The sequence below is a fragment of the Panulirus ornatus genome, chromosome 47 (genome assembly GCF_036320965.1).
Source record: "Panulirus ornatus isolate Po-2019 chromosome 47, ASM3632096v1, whole genome shotgun sequence".
In the NCBI taxonomy this organism is placed as follows: Eukaryota; Metazoa; Arthropoda; class Malacostraca; order Decapoda; family Palinuridae; genus Panulirus; species Panulirus ornatus.
In genome coordinates this window covers 7,900,263-7,924,417 of record NC_092270.1, presented here as the reverse complement: position 1 = coordinate 7,924,417, position 24,155 = coordinate 7,900,263, and the positions used below count along the sequence as shown (strand labels likewise).

The 24,155-nt window shown below is 43.6% G+C and overlaps 1 protein-coding gene across 2 annotated transcripts in view; it reads right to left on the bottom strand.

Moving 5' to 3' along the window:
- LOC139763502 (uncharacterized) overlaps nucleotides 1-24,155 on the bottom strand; it is a 182,565-nt gene that overhangs the window by 103,560 nt on the left and 54,850 nt on the right. For both annotated transcript variants that reach the window (XM_071689633.1, XM_071689632.1), the window contains 4 exons: nucleotides 15,570-15,651; nucleotides 14,766-14,922; nucleotides 13,298-13,455; nucleotides 12,057-12,201 (listed from right to left, as the gene is read on the bottom strand). In XM_071689633.1, coding sequence (XP_071545734.1) covers nucleotides 12,057-12,201; nucleotides 13,298-13,455; nucleotides 14,766-14,922; nucleotides 15,570-15,651 — 542 coding nt within the window. The remainder of the gene's footprint in view (nucleotides 1-12,056; nucleotides 12,202-13,297; nucleotides 13,456-14,765; nucleotides 14,923-15,569; nucleotides 15,652-24,155) is intronic.

Here is a 24,155-nt window from a genome sequence, read left to right as displayed (position 1 = left end):
CACCCTACGCGCGCTTCTGGCCTCACCATACACAACGCGCGCTTCTGGCCTCACCATACACAACGCGTGCTTCTGGCCTCACCATACACAGACACCTTCGCCGCACACATCAACCTTCCTTCTTCCACCTCTCCTCTCCACCAGGCCGTCGTAACTCTCTCCCTCAGGAACACCTGGCCACACTGTGGGAGGACAACCTCTCCCGCCTACTTTCTCTCCTTCCTTAACCCTTCCAACCGATCCTTATCTTTATCATCACGTCCCACGTCTCTCCCACCTCCCCCGCCTCGACACCCTAACCCTCTAGGCCTTCTAATCCTCCAATCGTGGGCACCCTAATCACCCTCTGAACCAGATAAACCCCCAGCTTTACCTCAGTGATGTACATGACAATGATTAGGGCACCGGTAATCAAATACCCCTGTCAAAACCGTCTCAAAATGCCCCCCTACACAGTCATAAAAAAAAGGAGAAAGGAGAGAAAACCACCCAGTCATAAAAAAAAAAAGAAGGAACGAGAAAAGAAGAGAAAACGTATATTCTAAGCCTTCCGTCTTGAGCGCTGGCCACCCTGGCTGGAGCGTCGTGGGGGTATCCGTAGTGTCCTGCTGACCCACTTCCCTCAGGACGTCCTACCAGGTGCTGCTGCGGCCGCCGGCGGGCTAGCCTGGTAGGATACGTCTGTCGTGAGGGTAAAGTGTCGTCGGCGGAGCCTCCTGCAGCGCCCTCCTCCCTCCCCGCCTCTCAAACCCCCACCCTACCTCACCACAGGTCGCACCTCCCAGCTCCCTTCTTCGATCTATGTCTCATCGCGTCTGAACACCCGACAACTTTTAATAATCCCAGTCTTAGAAACAGACCCCAAATAGCCCTATACACAATACCACAGGAAAAATAAAGAGGAGGAGGAAGTTAGCATTTGATATAATCTATCCTTTACATTAATATGTAATTTTCATTCGCGTTCACTCACGTCACTTTCCCCTTTTCACCTACCATGCTACCCATTTTCTGTTGGTGTGTGATAATGTACTGCCTCTACTCACTTAAGAGCTTCACTTACAATCCGGAGCTGAAACGAATTTACTCACTGTAATTAATGATCATTAGGTCCTCTCTCTCTCTCTCTCTCTCTCTCTCTCTCACCCGTGGGCGAAATGACACTTTCCCTACCTTGGACGTGTGTCGGTTCGAAGCCTCGGCAAATGAAGATCCAATCCCTTAATCACCTTATTCCTCGCTGCTATCATTACCATCAACTTTCTCTCTGATACCACCAGTTCCACTCGATGATAATCGCCACGGGCATAAACCTAATGGTATTAACCTCATCACGATTTCATCCCTCGCGCACCGTGACTAAATGCAAGCTATAGTCTGTGCATGGTATTCCAATATGATTTTGAGACCAGTTACAGGAAAAATTAGCATGAAATTCTACACCCACGACAGCATCTTCATGATTAAACAATTTGCTCAAAATTAACCAAGCAGTTCGTCAACTCTTTTACTGACTCTTTTGTCATGTATGTCTGTGAACTGTTCACATGTCATGTAAGTGCTGCCGTCCTCCCTCGTAAACAATGGCATAATTACCAGCAACACTCGCAGTGTCCAGATCTTCAACACGCCTGCGTCCATTTTAGTATTATTATCCCTCAAGCGCCGTCACTCGCTCCTCGTTTTATGACACACTGACACGCACCAGATCTGTGTTTTTCTTTTCTTTTACCACCGTCATATATGCATAAGAAACACTTTTCTTTAAAGTCACAGGAAAAAGAAACAATGTTACTATCTGTCGATGGCAACACTGAGACGGTGACGCGACTAACCCTCACAGACTTGGTGAAACTTTACAATAATACAATTACAGACCAATTTTGTCCCCGTTATTCTTCCCCCTAACAATATATTCCACTTGGAAATTCATGAATTTCCAATGAAAACAATGAAACCGCACTGTCCAGTGAGGGCACAACGTCAGCCAAGGTAACGCATGTTGGAAAACAGCATTTATTACAACCAACAATGCCACATATCCTTTAACAACACATCGTCACAACCAGTACAACCACCAGCTACCACAACCACCAGCTACCACAACCACCAGCTACTAACAACACTACCACTGGCGTTAACACTAACCCTCGTCAACCAGTATATACAACCACAACCTCCATCACTACAACAGTACCTTTACAGTAACATTGCAAGCAATGCTAACTACAACAACGTTACCAGGCAACTTATTACAACCATCAACATTAATACCACCAAAACTACCGCCATCATTACCCAAATTATCTCTTACCATTAGTACCTAAAACGTCACCATAACAACCATTACCACAAATTACGTTACCGCCAATAACTGAAACACTACAACACCCGCTACCAATAGCACCTTAACGACCACCAACACTACCACAACCACCACCATTGTTTAACTACCACAAACCACCACCACCACTGTTTAACTTCCACCAACCACCACCCTTGTTTAACTACCACCAACCACCACCACAACCACCATTGTTTACCACAAACCACCACCACCACTACCACCATTGTTTAACTACAACCAACCACCACCACAACCACCATTGTTTACCACAAACCACCACCATTGTTTAACTACCACAAACCACTACCACCACTGTTTAACTACCACCAACCACCACCCTTGTTTAACTACCACCAACCACCACCACTACCACCATTGTTTAACTACCACCAACCACCACCACAACCACCATTGTATACCACAAACCACCACCATTGTTTAACTACCACCAACCACCAATACTACCACCATTGTTTAACTACCACCAACCACCAATACTACCACCATTGTTTAACTACCACTAACCACCACCACTATTCTGTTTAACTACCGCCAACCACCACCATTCTGTTTACCACAACCCACCACCACAGTTTAACTACCACCAACCCCCACCACAACCACCACCAGGAGCAGTACCCACACTTCCCCCCTCCCCAGGCAGACTGAGAAAGTAGGTGTCAGGTCACCCAAGCTGGGCGACCCGAGCTACCTGTTCGTCTGGGGTCAGATGACAACTGCTTTCTCGTGGCGGCTCATCATCAGTCTCCTGCTGGGGATGCCCCGTAAAACCTTAACCCACACCCACCAACCCCTACCCCAAAAAGTAGTGGCGTTGCCTACGACAACTTTAAAACTCCGCGCGCAGCCTAACCCTAAACCCATGTCCGGACACGAGCAGACCTAATGAGCCACGGAAGTCTGAAATTCCAAAAAAAGTGACGTGAAGTAACTTTTAAGAGAGTCACTGTCTCCCTACAACCTGAAGTTGGTGGGCAAGTAACCCTTCCATCCAAAACCCAAGCCTCGGGATGGCGAGGTTCATTATATAAACACACTGGTCTAGCCTAGTGGCTCGAACCGCTGCAATGTTTGTTAAACGTAAAACATCTCCTGACTCGTCTGTACTGCTAATTTCTCGCCAGAAGCTATAATCATATACCATTTTTCCTATGACAAATTCCAAAATCTGATAATTTATTTTTTTCTCTCCATCCTACCTACGAGAATAATGACATTGGCTTTATATTGAATGCTCTAACATGGACACAGGCACTTAATCGACAAGGTTTACCCACGTAACACGAACCGCCGGAGTCCAAAACCATTCCAACAGATTAAGATGAAGAAAGAAACCATTTGTAACACTGTTTAATGCTAAGTGATGTTCCATAAAGCACCAGGTTTAGGGTCACCCCGCGCCCGTCAGGAGAAATACATGGGATATACGATCAATCACTCAGGACGAGGGAGAAGCCTTACAAAATTTGGGTTAGGCTCTGACCTGGCCCCTACCGCGGGCGGGGCTCTTTGTAGATAAAAATTTCCCAAACTATTTTCAGTAAAAAAAAAAAAAAAATGCCACTTTCTAAGGCGTAGTGAGGAATAATAAAAATAATAATAATAATAATAATAATAATAATTAATAATAATGAACAGCACCCAGGAAATGTTAAATCAGTATTTCTTAAATGATAATACAATAATGATAATAGTAATAATAATAATAATAATAATAATAATAATAACAACAACAATAATAATAATAATCATAATAATAATAATAATAATAATAATAATAATAATAATGAACAGCATCCAAGAAGTGTTTTGACCGTCAAATCAGTATTCCTCAATGATGACAATGATGAATGCGTGTGACCACACCACCAAAAGACTTACGGAATCTCTTTTAATATATCACACTTCCTGACCAGAGTACATACCAGAGGTGGAGAGGCCTGGGGAGCCAAGGGCAGCCTAGCCTAGCCCGGGGGGCCTGGCTCACCCTACTGCCCCTTTCACTCTGGCTTTCTCGGACCTTCTATTAGCTCTCACAATCTCTCATGTTACAAGCTTATGCCACTTATGTTCTACTACGAAGAAATAATACTTTTATTATTATTCTACGTATGGCATTTACATCTTTTTGTATACAAGAGGCTTCAGTATATAACAAGCGACTTCCTCCTATCTACCCTATGCCATTATCCCGCCCCTTCATGTACGACTCTGTTAGGAAATCTGTGAATAACAGGACCCTTGGCTAAGACAAACAGAGAAACCCTGACATTCAATACACTTTCGGAACTAATTACTGCCAGAAATGCAATAAGCACTAACTGTCCGGAACTACTCAGTATGACTTGTCAAAATCGGAGTGTACTCTTCTACCTCCGAATGGTCATCGTTTGTCTAAGGTCAAACTAATTCGTAAGGCCAGACAGAGATGAGGGTTGGGAGTCATCGCTGGGTAGATGGTGGCGCCACGGCTGTCCCAGACGAGAGAGAGTGGGGGAAGACGAAGCCAGCACCAGGCGGAGGGATTCGCACCACGATGTCGGTGGTCTGCACCACGACTGAACACATTATGGTGAAAGAGAGATTAAGAGAGGTAAGGCAGGGATTAGGGGAGGCATTAGAGGCGAAAGAGAGAAATCAGAGACACGAGGGAGGGATTAGAGGCGAAGGAGAGAGATGAGCATGATGAGGGAGCGATTGGAGGTGACTGAAGGGTCTACTGAGGAGCTAAACACCATAATGAAGATTGGAAAACACAGTCAATCGATCAGTATAATAATGATCCTTGACCATGGCCTGAAATACACTCGAATTTTTTTTAGTATTAAGAGCGAGTCTACTCAAATCAATGCTTCACCTACACACACACTACTATATATATATATATATATATATATATATATATATATATATATATATATATATATATATATATATATCCCTGGGGATAGGGGAGAAAGAATACTTCCCACGTATTCCCTGCGTGTCGTAGAAGGCGACTAAAAGGGGAGGGAGCGGGGGGGCTGGAAATCCTCCCCTCTCGTTTTTTTTTTTAATTTTCCAAAAGAAGGAACAGAGAATTGGGCCAGGTGAGGATATTCCCTCAAAGGCCCAGTCCTCTGTTCTTAACGCTACCTCGCTAATGCGGGAAATGGCGAATAGTTTGAAAAAAAAAAAATATAATCAGTAAATGTCATATGAAGACGACTTCCCAAGAACTAGCGGTTTGGGTACGGGATTTTCCGAACATACATCTTCCTAAGTGATTATGATGACATAAACCATCCCAAATTCCTACGCCAACTAATTGGTACCTAATTGTCCATCTATTTTTTTTTCTTATAGTGTGTTTGGCAATCGTCCAGCATACCAATACAAGCGCACCTGCAGTCAGCAGTTAAGCATACAAATGACACAGGAGTTGTTGCGCTACACAACAGATCAGGAATACCAATGCTGAGGGGTATGTGTGTGTGTGTTTTCTCCGGCGCTGGCAACACTGTGCCCCAGCGACCCCTGGGAGGCGTTGGTAACGCTGCATCAGTTACCAGCAGCAGGACACGGTCAAGAATGTGGAGGGGGGGGACGAGAGGTCTCCCGCTCCCGACGCTATTTTACATATTGCCTCTGAAGGAATCCTCCCCCCCCTCAATCCCCTTTTCCTCTTTACATGTCCTCTCAGAAGGTTGAATGTAGGTTAAAAATAGACGGCGTGAGACATATGAGAGAAGGCCCGGGAAACCCGATGCATCAGAAACAGGTGGCAATGACGAGGAGTTTACGCTAAACATTCTGTCCTCCTTGCTCAAGGGAGATGGAGAGAGAGTTGGGCCAGACCACAAGCAGGAACTTGGTGGAAGCTGGCTTCTGTTGGCCACGACGACAACCACACAGCAGATTTCATTTCAGGATGACTCTCACTCGAAAGTGTAGATCTAGCGGAGATAAGTGCAAGGTTGGAGGCGGAGTGACAGCTCGTTTCTCTCTAGCGAGAGCAGAGCGCAAAGGCCCTGTGAACAACGTCACCAGAAAAGCCTACACACACATATATATATATATATATATATATATATATATATATATATATATATATATATATATTTCAGCTTTATATATGGCCATATTCGAAGCGATATATGGGTTTAAGGACAAGACCGTTTCGCTCTAGCGTAGCGAAGCGCCCAGTGTGTGTCGGCTGCTAGCGTCGCCGCCTAGCGGGATCCCCGCGCCAAAATACACCATCTGGTCTGGTACGCACCGTCCACCATACTGTGAACAGATACTTACGCGCATCTCCATTGAAAAACGATTTACATTACGCAATGGCGAGTGACATCGTATTATACGAACGATTTACATGACGCAATTGGCAACTGATATCGTACTATAAGAACGATTTTACATTACGCAATGCCAACGGGTTTCGTATCGTAACTCGTTTATATGAACGCATTCGTCTTTAAAGAAATGTGACTCATTAACGGAATCTTTTAAGGACATACTTTTTACATGACAGAAATTACGCATGATTTTTTTTGGCAACGATGTTTTCCAAACTACTACTATCTATCGAGAGTTATAAACATCAAATACAACCTCGCGTTAACATACATGTCAAAAATGGGGCTAAGATGAATGAACTTGGCTCCGAATAATAACGAAGTCACTCATAAGCACAACTTCTCCGCCTAACGAAAATGGAGAAGACTGCTCGTGTACATAACTGAAGACCCCTGCCGACCCCACGCCACACTTATCATCCCCTTCCCCTACCGATGAGACGCCACATCATCTGGCCTTCCCCTGCCGGCTGCATACCACACTATCCTTTCCACCTGGCGGCTGCGCACCGCAATGCTCTATCCCCCTTGGCGGCTGCACGCCACACTACCATCGTCCCCCTAGCGGCTGCACGCCACACTACCATCGTCCCCCCTAGCGGCTGCACGCCACACTACCATCGTCCCCCCTAGCGGCTGCACGCCACACTATCATCATCCCCCCTGGCGGCTGCACGCCACACTACCATCGTCCCCCCTAGCGGCTGCATGCCACACTACCATCGTCCCCCCTAGCGGCTGCACGCCACACTATCATCATCCCCCCTGGCGACTGCACGCCACACTACCATCATCCCCCTGGCGGCTGCACGCCACACTATCATCGTCCCCTGGCGGCTGCACGCCACACTACCATCATCCCCCTGGCGGCTGCACGCCACACTACCATCGTCCCCCCTAGCGGCTGCATGCCACACTACCATCGTCCCCCCTAGCGGCTGCACGCCACACTACCATCATCCCCCCTAGCGGCTGCACGCCACACTACCATCATCCCCCCTGGCGGCTGCACGCCACACTACCATCGTCCCCCCTAGCGGCTGCACGCCACACTACCATCGTCCCCCTAGCGGCTGCATGCCACACTACCATCGTCCCCCCTAGCGGCTGCACGCCACACTATCATCGTCCTCCCTAGCGGCTGCACGCCACACTACCATCGTCCCCCCTAGCGGCTGCACGCCACACTACCATCATCCCCCCTGGCGGCTGCACGCCACATCATCCTACCCTCCTAGCGGCTGGGTGTCATTCACCGGGGCCGAAATTCGAACTTCACAGCCGAAGAAGAAAAAAAAGACTTAATCCGAACCCCCAACACTAATACATCCAACGTCGGCCACACGAACTGGTCCTTATCGTAACCACGAAGATACAACAACAGAATTCAGGAGAAAAAAAAAAAGAATCAAACAACCTAGTCGACTGCTTTACGTGCGCTTGTTACGATCGCGATCTACAATTCAGATTGGGGGCGGACGAAGGTAATTAAAAGTCATGAGGCGGGGAGAGAGAGAGAGAGAGAGAGAGAGAGAGAGAGAGAGAGAGAGAGAGAGAGAGAGAGAGAAGAGAGAGAGAGACACGACACGGAGGTCGAAAGGGAGCTGACAGTATATAGGCTCGTGAGCCTCCGACTGCCCTGTGCTTAATGAGGCCTGAGTCTCACTTAAGACGCTTGTTGGAGGAGAGAGGAAAAAAAAAAAAAATATACATACATATACACACAGGTGAGCAAACACACAGTGATGTGCATCACGGACAACACCTCACAACTCCCACCTCCCGGCACACATCTCCGGGAGGACAAGGAGGTGGGGCGCAAAATCGAGGACAAGGAGGGAGAGAGAGAGGGAGGGAGGGAGGGAGAGAGGGGACAAATATTTGCGGGGGTATGGGAGGTGTTTGTGTCAGACGCGAGAGAAACTCGAGAGATTATCATGGATAGTTGAACTACATTCACACCCCCCGACCCTGAAGAACGCATATTATTATCTCCTAACTTACGGCAGACGTAGGAATGTTAATATAACTGACGTTACCGAATAATATATATATATATATATATATATATATATATATATATATATATATATATATATATATATATATATATATATATATATTCCTATGAATCCACGGGGAAAATGAAACACGATAAGTTCCCAAGTGCACTTTCGAGTAATAATCACATCATCAGGGGATATATATATATATATATATATATATATATATATATATATATATATATATATATATATATATTATCAATCACCAGAAAGATTCTGGGTTTCTCATATGAAGGCCTGTATGTGAGAAATACATATCTAATCATGCACATGCTTGTCATCAAATAACTTCCTCCTCAATCTCAAATCCCCCAAAAACGTAAACATGTGAACGCAGTGGAAGACACCCGGTGCATGGACATAAACATACGACTCCCACAGGAACCGCTGTCGATAATGTCCCCAGAATAAAACCCACATTCAACACGAACTTGTAATACACATATAATAATTTCTTCATATATATATTTTCTGCCGACGTCTATAATAGAAGACTTCAGCATTCATGTATTCCAAGAGGACTCTTGACTCAAGGGCAAGCATTTGCATTTCCCGAAGATTTAGACGTGCACACCACTGCCATGCAGGAGGGCAGAATCAGGCGAGAACTTGACACACAAAACCAGTTTGACTGACTCTCTGGCATTCCCGAAAGAAAGGCAAGCTGATCATCCTTGAGAGATACACATAAAAGCTTTTGTTTGATCATCCCTGATTGCAGCGGGCTAAAGCTGGTTCCTCAGTTCTTGCCAGGGACAGATAAAAGTAGTCTCACACACACACACACACACACACCTGGACAACTGCAGATAATGTTAGCTTAGGAGGCGACTTGACAGGTACCTGAAAGCTAATCCCAGGACAAGATTCTTTGACAGTGGCAAGCAAAACTGGTGGTAGGACACTGACCTTACAAGCCAAACTTGTTTCAAGGATTTCTTGACTGCTACAGGCAAATCTATCTCGACACTCCTTGACAGCTAAGAGCAAACTATCTTAACTCCTTAACAGCTAAAAGCAAACTATTTTAACTCCTTGACAGCTAAAGTCAAAGCTAAAACTCTCTTTACAGCTAAAGGCAAAGCTGGTTTGACAAACTCCTTGACAGCCCAAACAAAGCCAATACCCTTGGCAGACTCCTTCACAACCACAGTAGGGTTGACTTAGACTTCGAAAACAGCTACGAGGAAAGCTACGACTCCTTGACAACTCCTGGCACAGCTAACCTTGACAGACTCCTTGACAAGCAAAGCTCGTCTGGCGACCCGTTTGGGTCATCAGGAAGACACGGCGACCAAAAAAAAAGTAGTCAATAGCCCATCGGATGACTGGAAGAGGCCAGCCATCGTCAGATGTTCGTTTTAAACCTAACACCGTCATCGCTACCCTGGATCCTCCAGGGCCACGAACGCCGCCACCACAAGTCCTTCTACACAGCTCCCGTGCATGAGGGATTGAGGGAAATGTCGTAGAAGGTTAGATCGCTACTTCAGCTTTCTTGAAGATGGAGAGGAGTCTGGTGTTCATACGTGGGGAGTGTACGAGTCAACTCTCAAGGGTAGACTTCGTCGTCTTCAACGAAACGGGGAGGGCACCACCACACCGAGTCCTGGGGGTCCACCTACAGTGGTACAACCTAAGTGGAGGTCATTTTACAGGTCCTCCTCGGGGGTCAGCACACACAACAAGTGGGCGTCGACTTGTACGTGACCTGACTCGGGGATGATCCATCCACAGACACACAAGAGCTTGACCTTCAACTGCACATTTAGGGTGTAACTGCCGTGGCCTCGGTTGCTTTCGCCTCCGCTGAGCACATCCTGCTTCTCAATCTCTCTCTCTCTCTCTCTCTCTCTCTCTCTCTCTCTCTCTCTCTCTCTCTCTCTCTCTCTCTCTCTCTCTCTCACACACACTCACCCTTTCGTAGTTCCAACCCGCCATCTCTCGTCTGACCCCCAGCCTACGCCTATTTCCGTCAATTTCATAACGTTTACGTCACGTGAGATGCAAGCAGGTTTATCATTCCCCCCCAACTCCTGCTCCTCTTCTATCCAGTTAAGTCTTTTCTTTCAGGTTACATTACTCCTGTAGCCACATTCTCCCCCCAACCCATGTACTCCTCTCTATTCTCCTCACCCAAATACTCCCTCATTCTCCTCGCATATTCTCCTTATGAGCGTTTCTTCTCTGATTCTCCTCACCCTTATTCTTTTCACATATTCCCCCTTATGAACGTATCTTCCCCAATTATACTCACCCACATATTCACCCTCCTCGCTGCCTCGTACTTTCTTTCCATAGTCTCCCTCACCATGTACATTATTATTCTCCCTGTCATATAACCACCTGTTCTCCCTTTTCCTCTCCCTCACTGCCCCTAACCCATACACCCCTCTTACATCCAGCAACCACGGCTGAAGTTCTAATGGCTAGGTTATAATCCAGGATTCTATATGTCTGAAGGAGTTCAACAGCATTCCACAACGTTATGCACGTATTCCGGTGGGTCTGGTTCATCTTCTGCTGGTGAGGTGAACGAGGAAGGATGCACGTTATGTTGGTGGGTCTAGGTCATCCCCTCCTGCAGGAGAGGTGAGCGAGAAGGGATGCACGTTATGTTGGTGGGTCTAGATCATCTCCTCCGGCAGGTGAGGTGAACGAGGAGGGATGCACGTTATGTTGGTGGGTCTGGTTCATCTCCTGCAGGAGAGGTGAACGAGGAGGGATGCACGTTATGTTGGTGGGTCTAGGTCATCTCCTGCAGGAGAGGTAAGCGAGGAGGGATGCACGTTATGTTGGTGGGTCTAGATCATCTCCTCCTGCAGGAGAGGTGAACGAGGAGGGATGCACGTTATGTTGGTGGGTCTGGTTCATCCCCTGCAGGAGAGGTGAACGAGGAGGGATGCACGTTATGTTGGTGGGTCTAGGTCATCTCCTCCTGCAGGTGAGGTGAACGAGGAAGGATGCACGTTATGTTGGTGGGTCTAACTCATCTCCTGCAGGAGAGGTGAACGAGGAGGGCTGCACTCTATGCTGGTGGGTCTAAATCATCTCCTGCAGGAGAGGTGAGCGGGAAGGATGCACGTTATGTTGGTGGGTCTAAATCATCTCCTCCTGCAGGAGAGGTGAGCGAGGAGGGCTGCACTCTATGCTGGTGGGTCTAAATCATCTCCTGCAGGAGAGGTGAACGAGGAGGGCTGCACTCTATGCTGGTGGGTCTAAATCATCTCCTCCTGCAGGAGAGGTGAACGAGGAGGGGAGGAAAGCAACTTGGGTACTCACCGATCTTCTTGTTGACTGTGATGGCAGGCCCCAGCTGGGAGTCGGAGAGGACGGCGGCCACGCTGAAGGTGTAGTCGGTGTTGGGGTGGATGCAGTAGTTGCAGACCTTAGGGTTCAGGGTGAAGGAGCACTCCTCGGAGTCGCACTGTGACAAAGAGAGAGAGAGAGGGAGAGATGGTTACACAGGACCGTAGACGAGGGTGTGTGTGTGTGTGTGTGTGTGTGTGGGGTGTGTGTTTCTGGCGCAAAGATGGTGATGACTGATGGTAGGATGGGGAGGCACTATTACTTGTGATGATGGTGATGGTAGTTGGATAATGTTAAGCTAACGACGGGCAGCGACGGGAGTATAAAACGGCCGTTGCCAACCGCCTGAAGATGATAAAGGAGGAGAGAGGAGCAAGGTGATGCAACGACCCGAAGGTTTAAAAAGCACAGTCCTCTTTTCATGTGGAATCTAACCCTCTCCACCCGATCCTTCGTTCACCTAGCCCTCCTAAGCCATCCATCATGCTGTTGCAGTGGCCCTCCCTGAGGACTCGTCCCTCCACACACAGAGCCCTCCCCACTAAGACTTGTCCTTCCCCATCTCCCCTGATCTATCTTCCCTCACTCCCCATCTCCCCTGATCTCATAACACCCCTCACTCCCCATCTCTCCTGATCTCCTACTTCCCCATCTCCCCTGATCTATCTTCCCTCACTCCCTCTCTCCCCTGGTCTCCTACTTTCCCTCACTCCCCATCTCCCCTGGTTTCCTATACCTTCCCTCACTCCCCATCTCCCTTGGTCTCCTACACCTTCCCTCACCCCCCATCTCCCCTGCTCTCCAACCTTCCCTCACTCCCCCATCTCCCCTGGTCTCCTACACCTTCCCTCACTCCCCATCTCCCCTGCTCTCCAACCTTCCCTCACTACCCATCTCCCCTGGTCTCCTACCTTCCCTCACTCCCCATCTCCCCTCGTCTCCTACCTTCCCTCGCTCCCCATCTCCCATGGTCTCCAACCTTCCCTCACTCCCCATCTCCCCTGGTCTCCAATACCTTCCCTCACTCCCCATCTCCCCTAGTCTCCTATACCTTCCCTCACTCCCCTGGGCTCCTATACCTTCCCCTCACTCCCCATCTCCCCTGGTCTCCTATACCTTCCCTCACTCCCCATCTCCCCTAGTCTCCTATACCTTCCCTCACTCCCTATCTCCCCTGGTCTCCTACCTTCCCTCACTCCCTACGAGGTCCTTACCTTCATTTCCGTGTCGTAGGAGACGGTGCCGCCCAGGAGGACGAGGATGTAGGAGGAAATGTCTCCCTTGCAGGCGGGCCGCTTCCACTGGAGGACCACGTTGGACAGACGCTCAGCCACAGACAGGTCGCGAGGCTTCAGGTGCTCTGTGCTGTCAGCTGCGGGGAGAGGCAAGAACATGCTACGCTCAAGTCCAAGCTCTGAAAGCGAGGCACGCTAACACACGACCTCCCCCTCAAGCTTAATCTCAAATAAGTTCTAAAAGTTAGACAGGCACACTCTTTAAGTCAGCCATACTGCGCGTTTGTCGTATATATATATATATATATATATATATATATATATATATATATATATATATATATATATATATATATATAGTCTAGGGACGTTTTACGGATCATTTAACTCTATACAAATTTTGGAGGAAAAAATCTTAAAAAGGCCAAAATTCTCAACTTGAAAATAATTCTAGACTAGTTAACAAAATGCTATATATCACTAGACACTCTGAAATATTGAGACGGGATTTAAACGACCTTTAATTTAAGGTCAATTTACATTTATATATTAAGTGTATGAGTGATAACTGAGTTACATTAAAATGAACGAAACAAACCATAGTATTAAGGACGAACATACAATACTACAGAATTCCAAAAGTCACAGATCCAATGTTATGATACAATATCAAAGTATAAAACATATTCTTCAAATATTAACTCTGAGACGATAATATTAGCAAGTTACCCCTGAAGACTGACAGCTTAAAAGCCGTTTTCTCTGGTACACGACTTTGAGATACAAGCGGTAACTATACCATAAAATATTTAACGGGGACTATACTACTTTTGGAGTTATATCGCATGTAAATTTTGCATAGGGAATCCTAACCAACAATGTTAAATTATTGACAAAATCTGCTGTACTGTAGATAATTCTACCCAGACGACTTCTGACCAATTATCATATTAATTCTATGGGGAACTAATTAGTCTGCGAGGATATACACAGGAGAGAAAACTGTCCAACGTATAAGGTTAAAACTTGGAAAACACAGGATATATATAATATCTAAAGAAAACAAAATGTTTTCTTTTTAAGTGGAGATAAAAATCAGCTATTGACTGAAAACTGCATGTAGTTAGGAGGCTCAATCAGGTAAGAATGTAAATATGTACAAGAGAGGAAGAAGAGACTTCAAGGAATGCGAAAGAGAGTGAGAAACTCAGGGGTGGAGGAGAGGCATGAGAGGGAAGGTATGAGAAACATTATACAGAAGGTTTGATTACGAGAATGAGGACTGATGGACATAAAGACTTCGGTTGGGAGATGAAGTATGAGGAGGAACATCAGAAGAATGCATAGAACATGGGGGGGGGGCATTTGGAAAACGGGGGGGGTGTTGACGATATGCAAGAATGGAGAATGAGAGAGAACGGAGAGGGTTTTGGCTGCGGGCACTCACCATCCTTCTGACAGATCATGTACTGGAGGGTGTGGTCGGAGGGGTAAGGCTGCAGCTTGTAGCGGTAGGAGGTGTCGGGGAAGTCGTCCAGCATGGCTGCGATGGAGGCTCCGTACAGGCTGGTGGGGAGGGCGTTCCATTCGTTGGTGGAGCCAACCTGCGCAGGGAGAGAGAGGAGACTAGGGTCAGCACCCGGGTCTACAGAAGGCAGGCAGGAACAGCTGAGGAAGCCAGGGAAATATCTCTCACACACACATACAACCCTAAGGCCTCTTTCATGGGGGCTCCTGCACCTTATTCAAAGCTGCTGCACTTCAAGCAGGAGGAGGGAATGTGCACTCTCTTAGAGTAAGGTCCTCAACGAGAGAGAGAGAGAGAGAGAGAGAGAGAGAGAGAGAGAGAGAGAGAGAGAGAGAGAGAGAGAGAGAGAGACCCACACGCAACTTTATATTACCTTACTGATGCATTCACTCACCGTTACTGGATACCTAGCGACCCAAAGATTAAAAAGGACAAAAAGAGAGCCAAAAATGCGAGACGAAATGACTAGTCGACAAATGTATGGCCATCTGAATCGAATGATGAGTATAAACAAATCTGTGTATCTGTCAATACGGAAATTCACATCTAACACAACGTTCCTGCTAAAGATGACTCTGTATCCATGTCTCAAAACAAAATCGTAATGAATAAGGATAAATCAAACGAGATGTAAACCCTTAAAAAGGTAGCATTTCATTCCTTCCCAAGTCCTTCCGGACTATGTGCAATAAGGGGATGACCTGCTCTGTGGTTTGTCCTTACCGTGAGCCAATCACAGAAGTCGTTGCCCTCACACTTGGTGCCGTCAGCGTACAGCCAGTTTCCTGGGGAGTCACAACCGTTCCTGCAACGCAGACAAACATGGGTGAGACACACACTCGTCACGTGATGTAAATAATCATGGGTAAGACACTCATCACATGATGTCAATAATCATGGGTAAGACACTTGTCACGTGACGTAAATAATCATGGGTGCGACACTCATCACACGATGCCAACTAACATGGGTAAGACATTCATGATGTCAATAATCATGGGTGCGACACTTATCACATGATGCCAACTAACATGGGTAAGACACTCATCACGAGATGTCAATAATCAAGGATGCGACACTCATCACACGATGTACACAAAACATGGGTAAGACACAGTCATCACATGATGTCAACAAACATGTGTAAGACACTCGTCACCTGATATATATAATCATGAGTACGACACTCATCACACGATGTCAACAAACATGGGTGAGACACTCGTAACATGATGCACACTAAACATGGGCAAGACACTCAACATATGAGGAAAACAAACATTCATCACTGTCGCTGTATCAACAAATGCCTCCCACTCCCACCGAAAATCAACAAAATATCAAGAAACTCTTGGTCCACAGAGAATACACATCAGCCTATGAGTATAACTAAGTTTAAGTCGCTCATAACACTCACACTATATAAAGTCCGCTTAAAAGCGTCCATTCAAAATATAGAGACACAAAACCACATCCACAAAGAGCATCTAAAAGTAATGCAAAACATTACTGCGAGTCTCGGAAAACATTTACTAAAGTGTTTTAAGTTCTCAAACATATAAAGATAAGGGTGTCTACAGAACAACAAGCAAATAAAAACATAACTGTGTGTGAGATACCTGCTAAAGCAATATGTAAACGAAGTAGGCATCGGTCTGGATAGGGTCCGAAGACGACGCTCTAATTCAGAGAGCAATGTTACGATCCCTTTACAGTTAAACATATAATGAGTGTATCAAAATGTACCTGGTCAACTGATTAGCATCAAAACTGGTTTCCCAGACAGATAAAAAAAAAAAATATATTGCCTACATCTGGTTTCCTGCCTACTCAAAAACAGAACAAGGTCACTGCTTCGTTTAATTATCAATCTTCGCTATTTCATTTACGACTTCCACCTACTTCCAGCTCCTGAGGTTAAATCACAACGACCTCATCTCTAAGTGGGACACACGCACGTTTGTATAACAAAAAAGCCGCGAGTGTCAGACACAGGCGTTAGTCACATGACGTCTCCTGGTCAGACGTGTGGGGTGTTGGGAGTATGGACAGTGAGTGAGTGAGTGAGTGAGTGAGTGTGTGTGTGTGTGTGTGTGTGTGTGTGTGTGTGTGTGTGTGTGTGTGTGTGTGTGTGTGTGTGTGTGTGTGTGTGTGTATTACTATCTGTATGCTACAGGGAGGAAGTTTTTCAACTCCTATTGCCCCGTTTCTTAACTTTGTATAGGTAAGATCACTTTTCTGGGAAAACACATACACACACACCCCAACCTGAGCCAGGTACCCAGTTCTCGACAACCCCTAAAGAAAGATGATGATCTAAGTTGGTTGTGGCCCAAATTGCCGAATCCAGGATTCGAACCCAGGCGAGCCCGTGCATGAATCATGGTCAGCGACGTTAACCAATTTAATGTAAAAGCCCGTGAATGTGTGTGTGTGTGTGTGTGTGTGTGTGTGTGCTAGGGTGGGAGGGTTGGTACAGCTAAAATGTGGGGTGTGGGGAGGAAGAGATTAATGTTGGGAGGCAGTGTGTGGTTATGACTGGAAGGGGGAGGGCTGAGAGGCAAGAGGACACAGTGTCGTTGAACTGCTGCTCTCTGGCTAACCTTGTCCTCAAAGGCTCATTCGTCGTAAGTCCTGATTTTGTCTTTTGTACTTCAACCTTAATTTTGTTAAGAACAATAAAACAACCGCAGATGTCCTGATCACTGCATTGTTTCTGTTCATCCTTAATGATCACTTCTTAGCTTGTTGTGAAGAATCTTTAACTTCTGTCCATATTCATCAGCGCAGATGAAGTGTACAGAACCCTGGATATATCAAAATGTAGTCTCCTAAATCTGCCCTTTATTTCTTCTCTAATCTAAATGTTTCATCGCAGCTTTAATCAATCACATTGGGATTTTTACTTTCAACAGCCATCTTTTGGCAAATGCCTTTTCATGATTTGACCTCTTCATGACCTTCCTCCCCCGGTGGTTGAAAAGGTTGGTACCAAACCTGGAGCATCTCCACATGGAAGGATCACCACATTTTCCTCCAGCAACACCTCTGATTATCATCATCATTGACACTTAAATCATCAACTATGTTAAAATAACTTTCTTTAAGGATGTTATATCTCTGTTGCATCCTTGGTTTATTACAAGCACACACCTGGGATATTACACTGCTTAAAAAATATTTTTCCCAAAGCTTTGCTCAAAGAGATTGTTAAAGTGACTCTTTGAAACTTGTAAAACTGATAAGTAATTAAAAAATTAAAACCTCTCTTAGTCCAAGCTTGTAATTTTCATGATGCAATAACTTATAAAAAAAAATCAAGAAAATGTCTGAGATGTATTCACTAACTTCAATCGGCTAACTTTTGTTATGCACCTGCTTTTTGCCATCATTATTCAAGTGCAAGTCTGACTCAGTGCAGCAGCAAAACTATCAAATCCTTTTGGCCAGATTTTCACAGTTTCATAAAATGGAAAAAGAAATCCATTGCTTCCTCCTCTTCATTTACACAAGAAAAAACAAATATACTTGGGAAGGTACAAACACAAGTCCATATAAAGCTAATGGAAAAATACTTGGAGTAAATAAAATTTCCATTGACCTTGGATCATGATCAACTCTGACTGCAGTTCCCTAATCAATTATGAGTGACAGAAATAATTAAGCTAAGAACAATCTATCAAGTAAGCCAGCATGTCAGCTACCAGTCACACCATACAGTCAGCCTGCATTAAGGCATCAGTAAGCCAAAGCACACCATCAAGTAAGCCAGTCGTGACCTCCAGGCAAGCCATGAGTAACCTTCAGGTAAGTCATGAGTGAACCATCAGGTATGCTAGAGTTATCAGATAAACCAGCAGTGAGCAATCACATAACCCAGCTGTGCAGCATCTGGCAAGCCATCAGATAAGCTGAGAGAATAAGCCAGTCGTGAGCAACGAACCCAAGGTCCTGGAACATGTAAACCAGCCAGTCAGACCTGTACACCTTGGTTGCCGGGCAGCATTCCAAGCAGGACAGTTGGGAGGGGAGTGTGTGTGTGTGTGTGTGTGTGTGTGTGTGTGTGTGTGTGTGTGTGTGTGTGTGTGTGAGAGAGAGAGAGAGAGAGAGAGAGCCAAAGTAGGATGAGAGATGAGGCAATGTGAGATGTGAGGAAGAAGGAACACCAAAGAAGGTACATAAAAGAGATGAAATGGAAAAAAAAGGAAGGCAATGCCAGAAAGGAGAGGGAGAAGGAGTCAAAGGGGATGAGAGAGAGATAGAGAGACAGAGAGAGAGAGAGAGAGAGAGAGAGAGAGAGAGAGAGAGAGAGAGAGAGAGAGAGAGAGAGAGAGAGAGAGAGATATGGCAGATAGATCAGGTACTGATACATATGGGGGCCTTCACCCTTGTCCAATTTCTGAACATTTACAGGCCTGTAAAGTATGGGGAAGGTTGCCTCTGTGTATGTTACTTTTATGTGTACATTTTAGAGACTAACATGTGCACAAACCTGTGGATCATGCAGTCATAAATCATACACACATGCATGTACACATTCATAAGACATACACCAATATACAATTAAGGCATTTTAAGTGTGCTTACATGACTCTATTCATGCTCGTATAAATCCTTTTAAGGTAGATACATATCTTTATTACATCCCATAATCAAATATTCAGTACCGGAGACATTAGGTTAATTAACACAGCAAGCCACCAGATTAGTTAACACAATGAGACATCAGGGAAACCACAGGATCAGCTAACCAAGATAAACATCACCAGCTATCAGTTCCAAGGAACCAATCCTACATCAGCAATGGTATTCTTAACTCGCTTTTATAAATACTGGTACAAAACAGGTCTTTAATCAAAATAAAAATGGGTGTAATCATAAAACAACTGAATCATTTTGATCTTACCAACGTGTAAATAAATATAATTAACAAAGAAGATGTAAACAAACAACAATGTGGAAGGGAGATATGAAAATTGAGATATGAAAATTATGTATCCTTTTTATTTGTATTAATATTCAGTGAAAATTGGAGGCTAAATCTTTAATATTTTCACACACAAAGAACAGTTAAATTAAAGATACCATCACATCAAGGGATGGGAATTTGCCTTCTTCTTCCCATTTAATCTTAAACTTGATGGTGGGTGAAAGTTATTCATTCACTAATCAAAACATCATTATATTGGGAACATGGGCATCTTCCCAAGATTGTGGTGTTTTCTTTAATCAATTAAATAATGATTACCTCACCAACAAGGTTAAGAGTGAAAAAGATGCCTTATAAACAGCAATCTTTGTCTCAGTATTTATGAGAGGCTGCCAAGAAATACATATTCAGGATTAACCTAAATAGAAACAAGGAACCAACAAAAACATGAAAGGCAAAATTTCATCAAAATATAAATGGAGGGAAAAAAAAGTAAAATATGGAAAAGACTGAAAATGATGGTTAAGTATTTAGAAATGATCATGCATGTGTCACTCTGTTTCATGTGCAGGAAATGACTCAAATGTCTGAAACACGTAAGAATAAAATCATGAATAAACACAGTTAAGTGTGGAGAAGTAGGGCTTGAGGATTTCCTAGGTGGTGTTACTGAATGTGAGGTAGGTTACAAAATGAGACTTCCTCAGTAATAAGATCAACAACAGCAGTAAAGATGAAGCAACCAAATCAATGTATTGGTAGAGCTCAATGTATCTCTACCATAAATGTAAGACTAAAGCAACACAAGCAGTTGTTGCAGTGGTTGAGGTGATGACAGCGGTGATATTCAAGAGGAGCAACAACTAATACAAAAAGAGTAAGAGTGATGGTACAGACAAGCACAGAGCCATTGCTCTCAGTAAACTCAACAAGAACATATGAGGATACAGCAGGCATTAAATAAATATTTACAGAGAGTTTCTCCCAAAAGCTGAAGAGTTCAATTTGTTGGTCCTTTACCTCTCCTCGTGAATAAGGTAATGAGTTAGTGTGTGACTGTCAGTTAGTATTACATGGTCAAGGATTAATGCTACATATAATCTGGGAATGGATAAAGGCAGCAAGTATGAATATGTACATGTGTATATATGTATATATCTGAGTATGTATATGTATGTATGCACTGAAATGTATAGGTATATATATATATGTGTGTGTATGGGTGTTTATGTATATACACGTGTATGTGGGTGGGTTCGGCCATTCTTTTGTCTGTTTCCTTGCACAACCCCACTAATGCGGGAGACGGCGATTAAGTATAAAAAAAAATATATAATAATAATCTGGGATATTCATTTTTCTTACTGTGGCCATGCATATTCATCTTTTAGAGCCCAATGTACCTGGAAGCGTTTGAATATATACCTGTGATACTGTATATACTTGTGATACTATATATTTAATTCCGCACCTCTAATCTTTGGTGTGATTTACCTAATCTAGAAAATCTATTAATATGAGCTTTCTGATGAGGAGTGAGAGGATATAGGTAAGGTATATACTGTGCACTGCCATTTATGGAAAATATATGTGTCTATGTCTGTCCTTATACTAATGGTGCTTTATATTTTACATTACATTTCAGTACTGATTATTTCAACTTATCCTCATATTCCATTTAAACTCATTTTTATAATCCTCAAAACAAAATATAACTCCAATTTATAAGCTATCAACCAAGTACAGATTAATTAAAATCATCTTCATATTCCAGTTAAACTCATTTTTGTAATCCTCAAAACATAATGTAACTCCCATTCATAAGTAGCTATCAACCAAGTAAATAATGGCTGTGATTGTGTATGTGCATAGGTGACAGGATCCTTCAATTCCTGGCTACCCTTGACCCAACATCTAGCATGTCCTATAATGAGTAAAAAGGTCAAGCAGCCACCCACACTAACCATTACGTCATGCACACCATTTCTGGTTGAAGAAACCTGCTTGAGGTGCTGCCAGGAAAGGAGAAACCTTATGATATCTTTCACATCAATTCTTTGTAATCATACCATTAGAATCAACACAACACAGTCATATAAACAATGCTTTTGAACAAAAAGGACACATTATTAGCAAAATCTGGGATTAGTACCAGACCAGAAAATGCAGATAATCCTTGAGTATTTATAACCAACGAACAGAGCGAAATTGCCTGACCAACATACAAGGACTATAAAAGGGATTTGTAAAAGTGTCTGGAAGCCTTGCTTATAACATGCTCTGGCCAGTGTTGGAACTACTAGTACTTATAACTCAATGTTATGTATTTTATAAACAATGTTAAAGTGAGGCTTAACAAACTACCAAAAACAATCAATACCTCATTTTCCCTAATTACTTTTAAATAACATTCTAGAAATAGTACTTTTTACAATATTCCTTGAGGAAACTCTTGAATTAACATCCAGTGTAGAGGCAGAATAATCATGTCAGTGTCTCATGATATGATAGTCAAATGTTTTCCATCTTTGCACCAGAGTTAAATCATCACAATAGAGTTTACAATTCATTTTAAGACTGGAAATAATTAACCTCGTAATAAAGACAAATAATTTTCTATGATGAAAACCTCCATATGCACATTGGAATTAAAGAAGCTTCTGTGACATGAATGCAGATACCTTTGTATAAATAATAAAAAAAAAAAGAACAATTCTGGCTCTTCTCAAACTGCTGGCTGAAGGGAAAAGTGGTAATCAAGGCTACCAAACCCTGTTCCCTGATGCCCACAAAGGCAAAAGATGTCCTCTTATCAACAGTGATGATAAAATATTGCATCAAGATTGATTTCCTCTTATAATGCATGCAATATCATTCGGAAAGAAAAAAAATCATGATTTTACATATGCATGTAACTTACAATGCTCTTCAGAATTGCAAGGGGGTAAAAGTTCTGCCATTTCAACTTCAACTATGATCATTACATCATTCATGGACTTGTGGTGAACCTGTAGCCTTCTCTATGATGCTTCGACTTTTTTTTCAATTAAGTGTATGATAATAAAAATTAACACAAAATAATAAAAACAAATTCAATAATGTAGTTAGTAATAATAAATATTTTTTCCACTAGATGAATAAAAATTATGTCAAGGTCTTATATACAAAGACAAGGTATTGGTGTGTTAACAAGCAGAAAAATGATCAAAAACACCAAAAACAATATTTTCCACGTGAAACAGTTTCATTAAACAAATTCAACTAATGGCAACCTAAGCGGTAAATCATATCATGTGAAAAAAATGGGTCAGTTAAGGGCTACAGAAAAGTTCCACTGGATCAATCAACAAGGGTCACATTAATGATACGCCACAAGATAGAAATTTAAGGGTTTGATAAATCAGTCAACAAGCATCATATCTGTTTCAGCCATTAAGAAGAAGGTGGTTCCACATATGCAAAGATGCCTACCCTCCTATATTTAGTGATGCAGCCCCATTTTCTTCACTTACAGTATCTCACTGTTATCCCTCCATCTCACCCTAGGGTCTCCGTTATTACCTTCTCCCAATGATTTTATTCGTGTTTGTTCTGTCAGCAATCTTTCCACCTATTCACACCACCTCAATACTCCTCCATTATCATACAATCCATAAACTATACGATACATCACTTTATTTCCTCATTCTGATTTCTTTCCAAACTCCACATCTACTCTTCAGAAAATCTACTTCAAATCTTTTGTACTCTACTACCTTTTCTACTATTAGAGACCCATATTTCTCAAGCACAACAGAGGGTGAAGTGCACTACAATTAGTATGCCTCACCACACCTGATGGTTCACTGTCTTTCATTTTAATATTTTTCATATAGGTCAGGTAACCAGCCAGCACCTTAAAATCATATGTTATCTATGCTTCCATAACCTCATTCTCAGTCACCTACACCAAAGATATGATCTTTGCTGTTGGCTGATGAAGGATAAAGCCAATATGTTGATGGCCAATTAAAGTCAAGGTAAAGTGGGGATGATGTAAAAGTTTACCAAATGCTGCACTAGCTTTATGGTCTAACAGTTGGGTGCAGTGGTTTAATTCACATTGGTGCAACAACTGATTATATTTCTAAACATTCACAAGATCTATCCTATGAGCAGAATAAGCTAAGGTGAGCTAAATCAGATGCTGGTCAAAAAGGCTATGAAAAAAATGTACCCAGTGTGAAAGGAGCTTCATCAAGTTTTTCTAATCAGCAAAATATCTCCTCAATCTTTGCTGCTGTAGTTGGCAAAATAGAATTTTCCAAGTGTTTAAAATCCAGTGACTCACCACAGTTTTCTTTTATTGTTATTCACATCAAATTTCCTTCTTTTAAGTA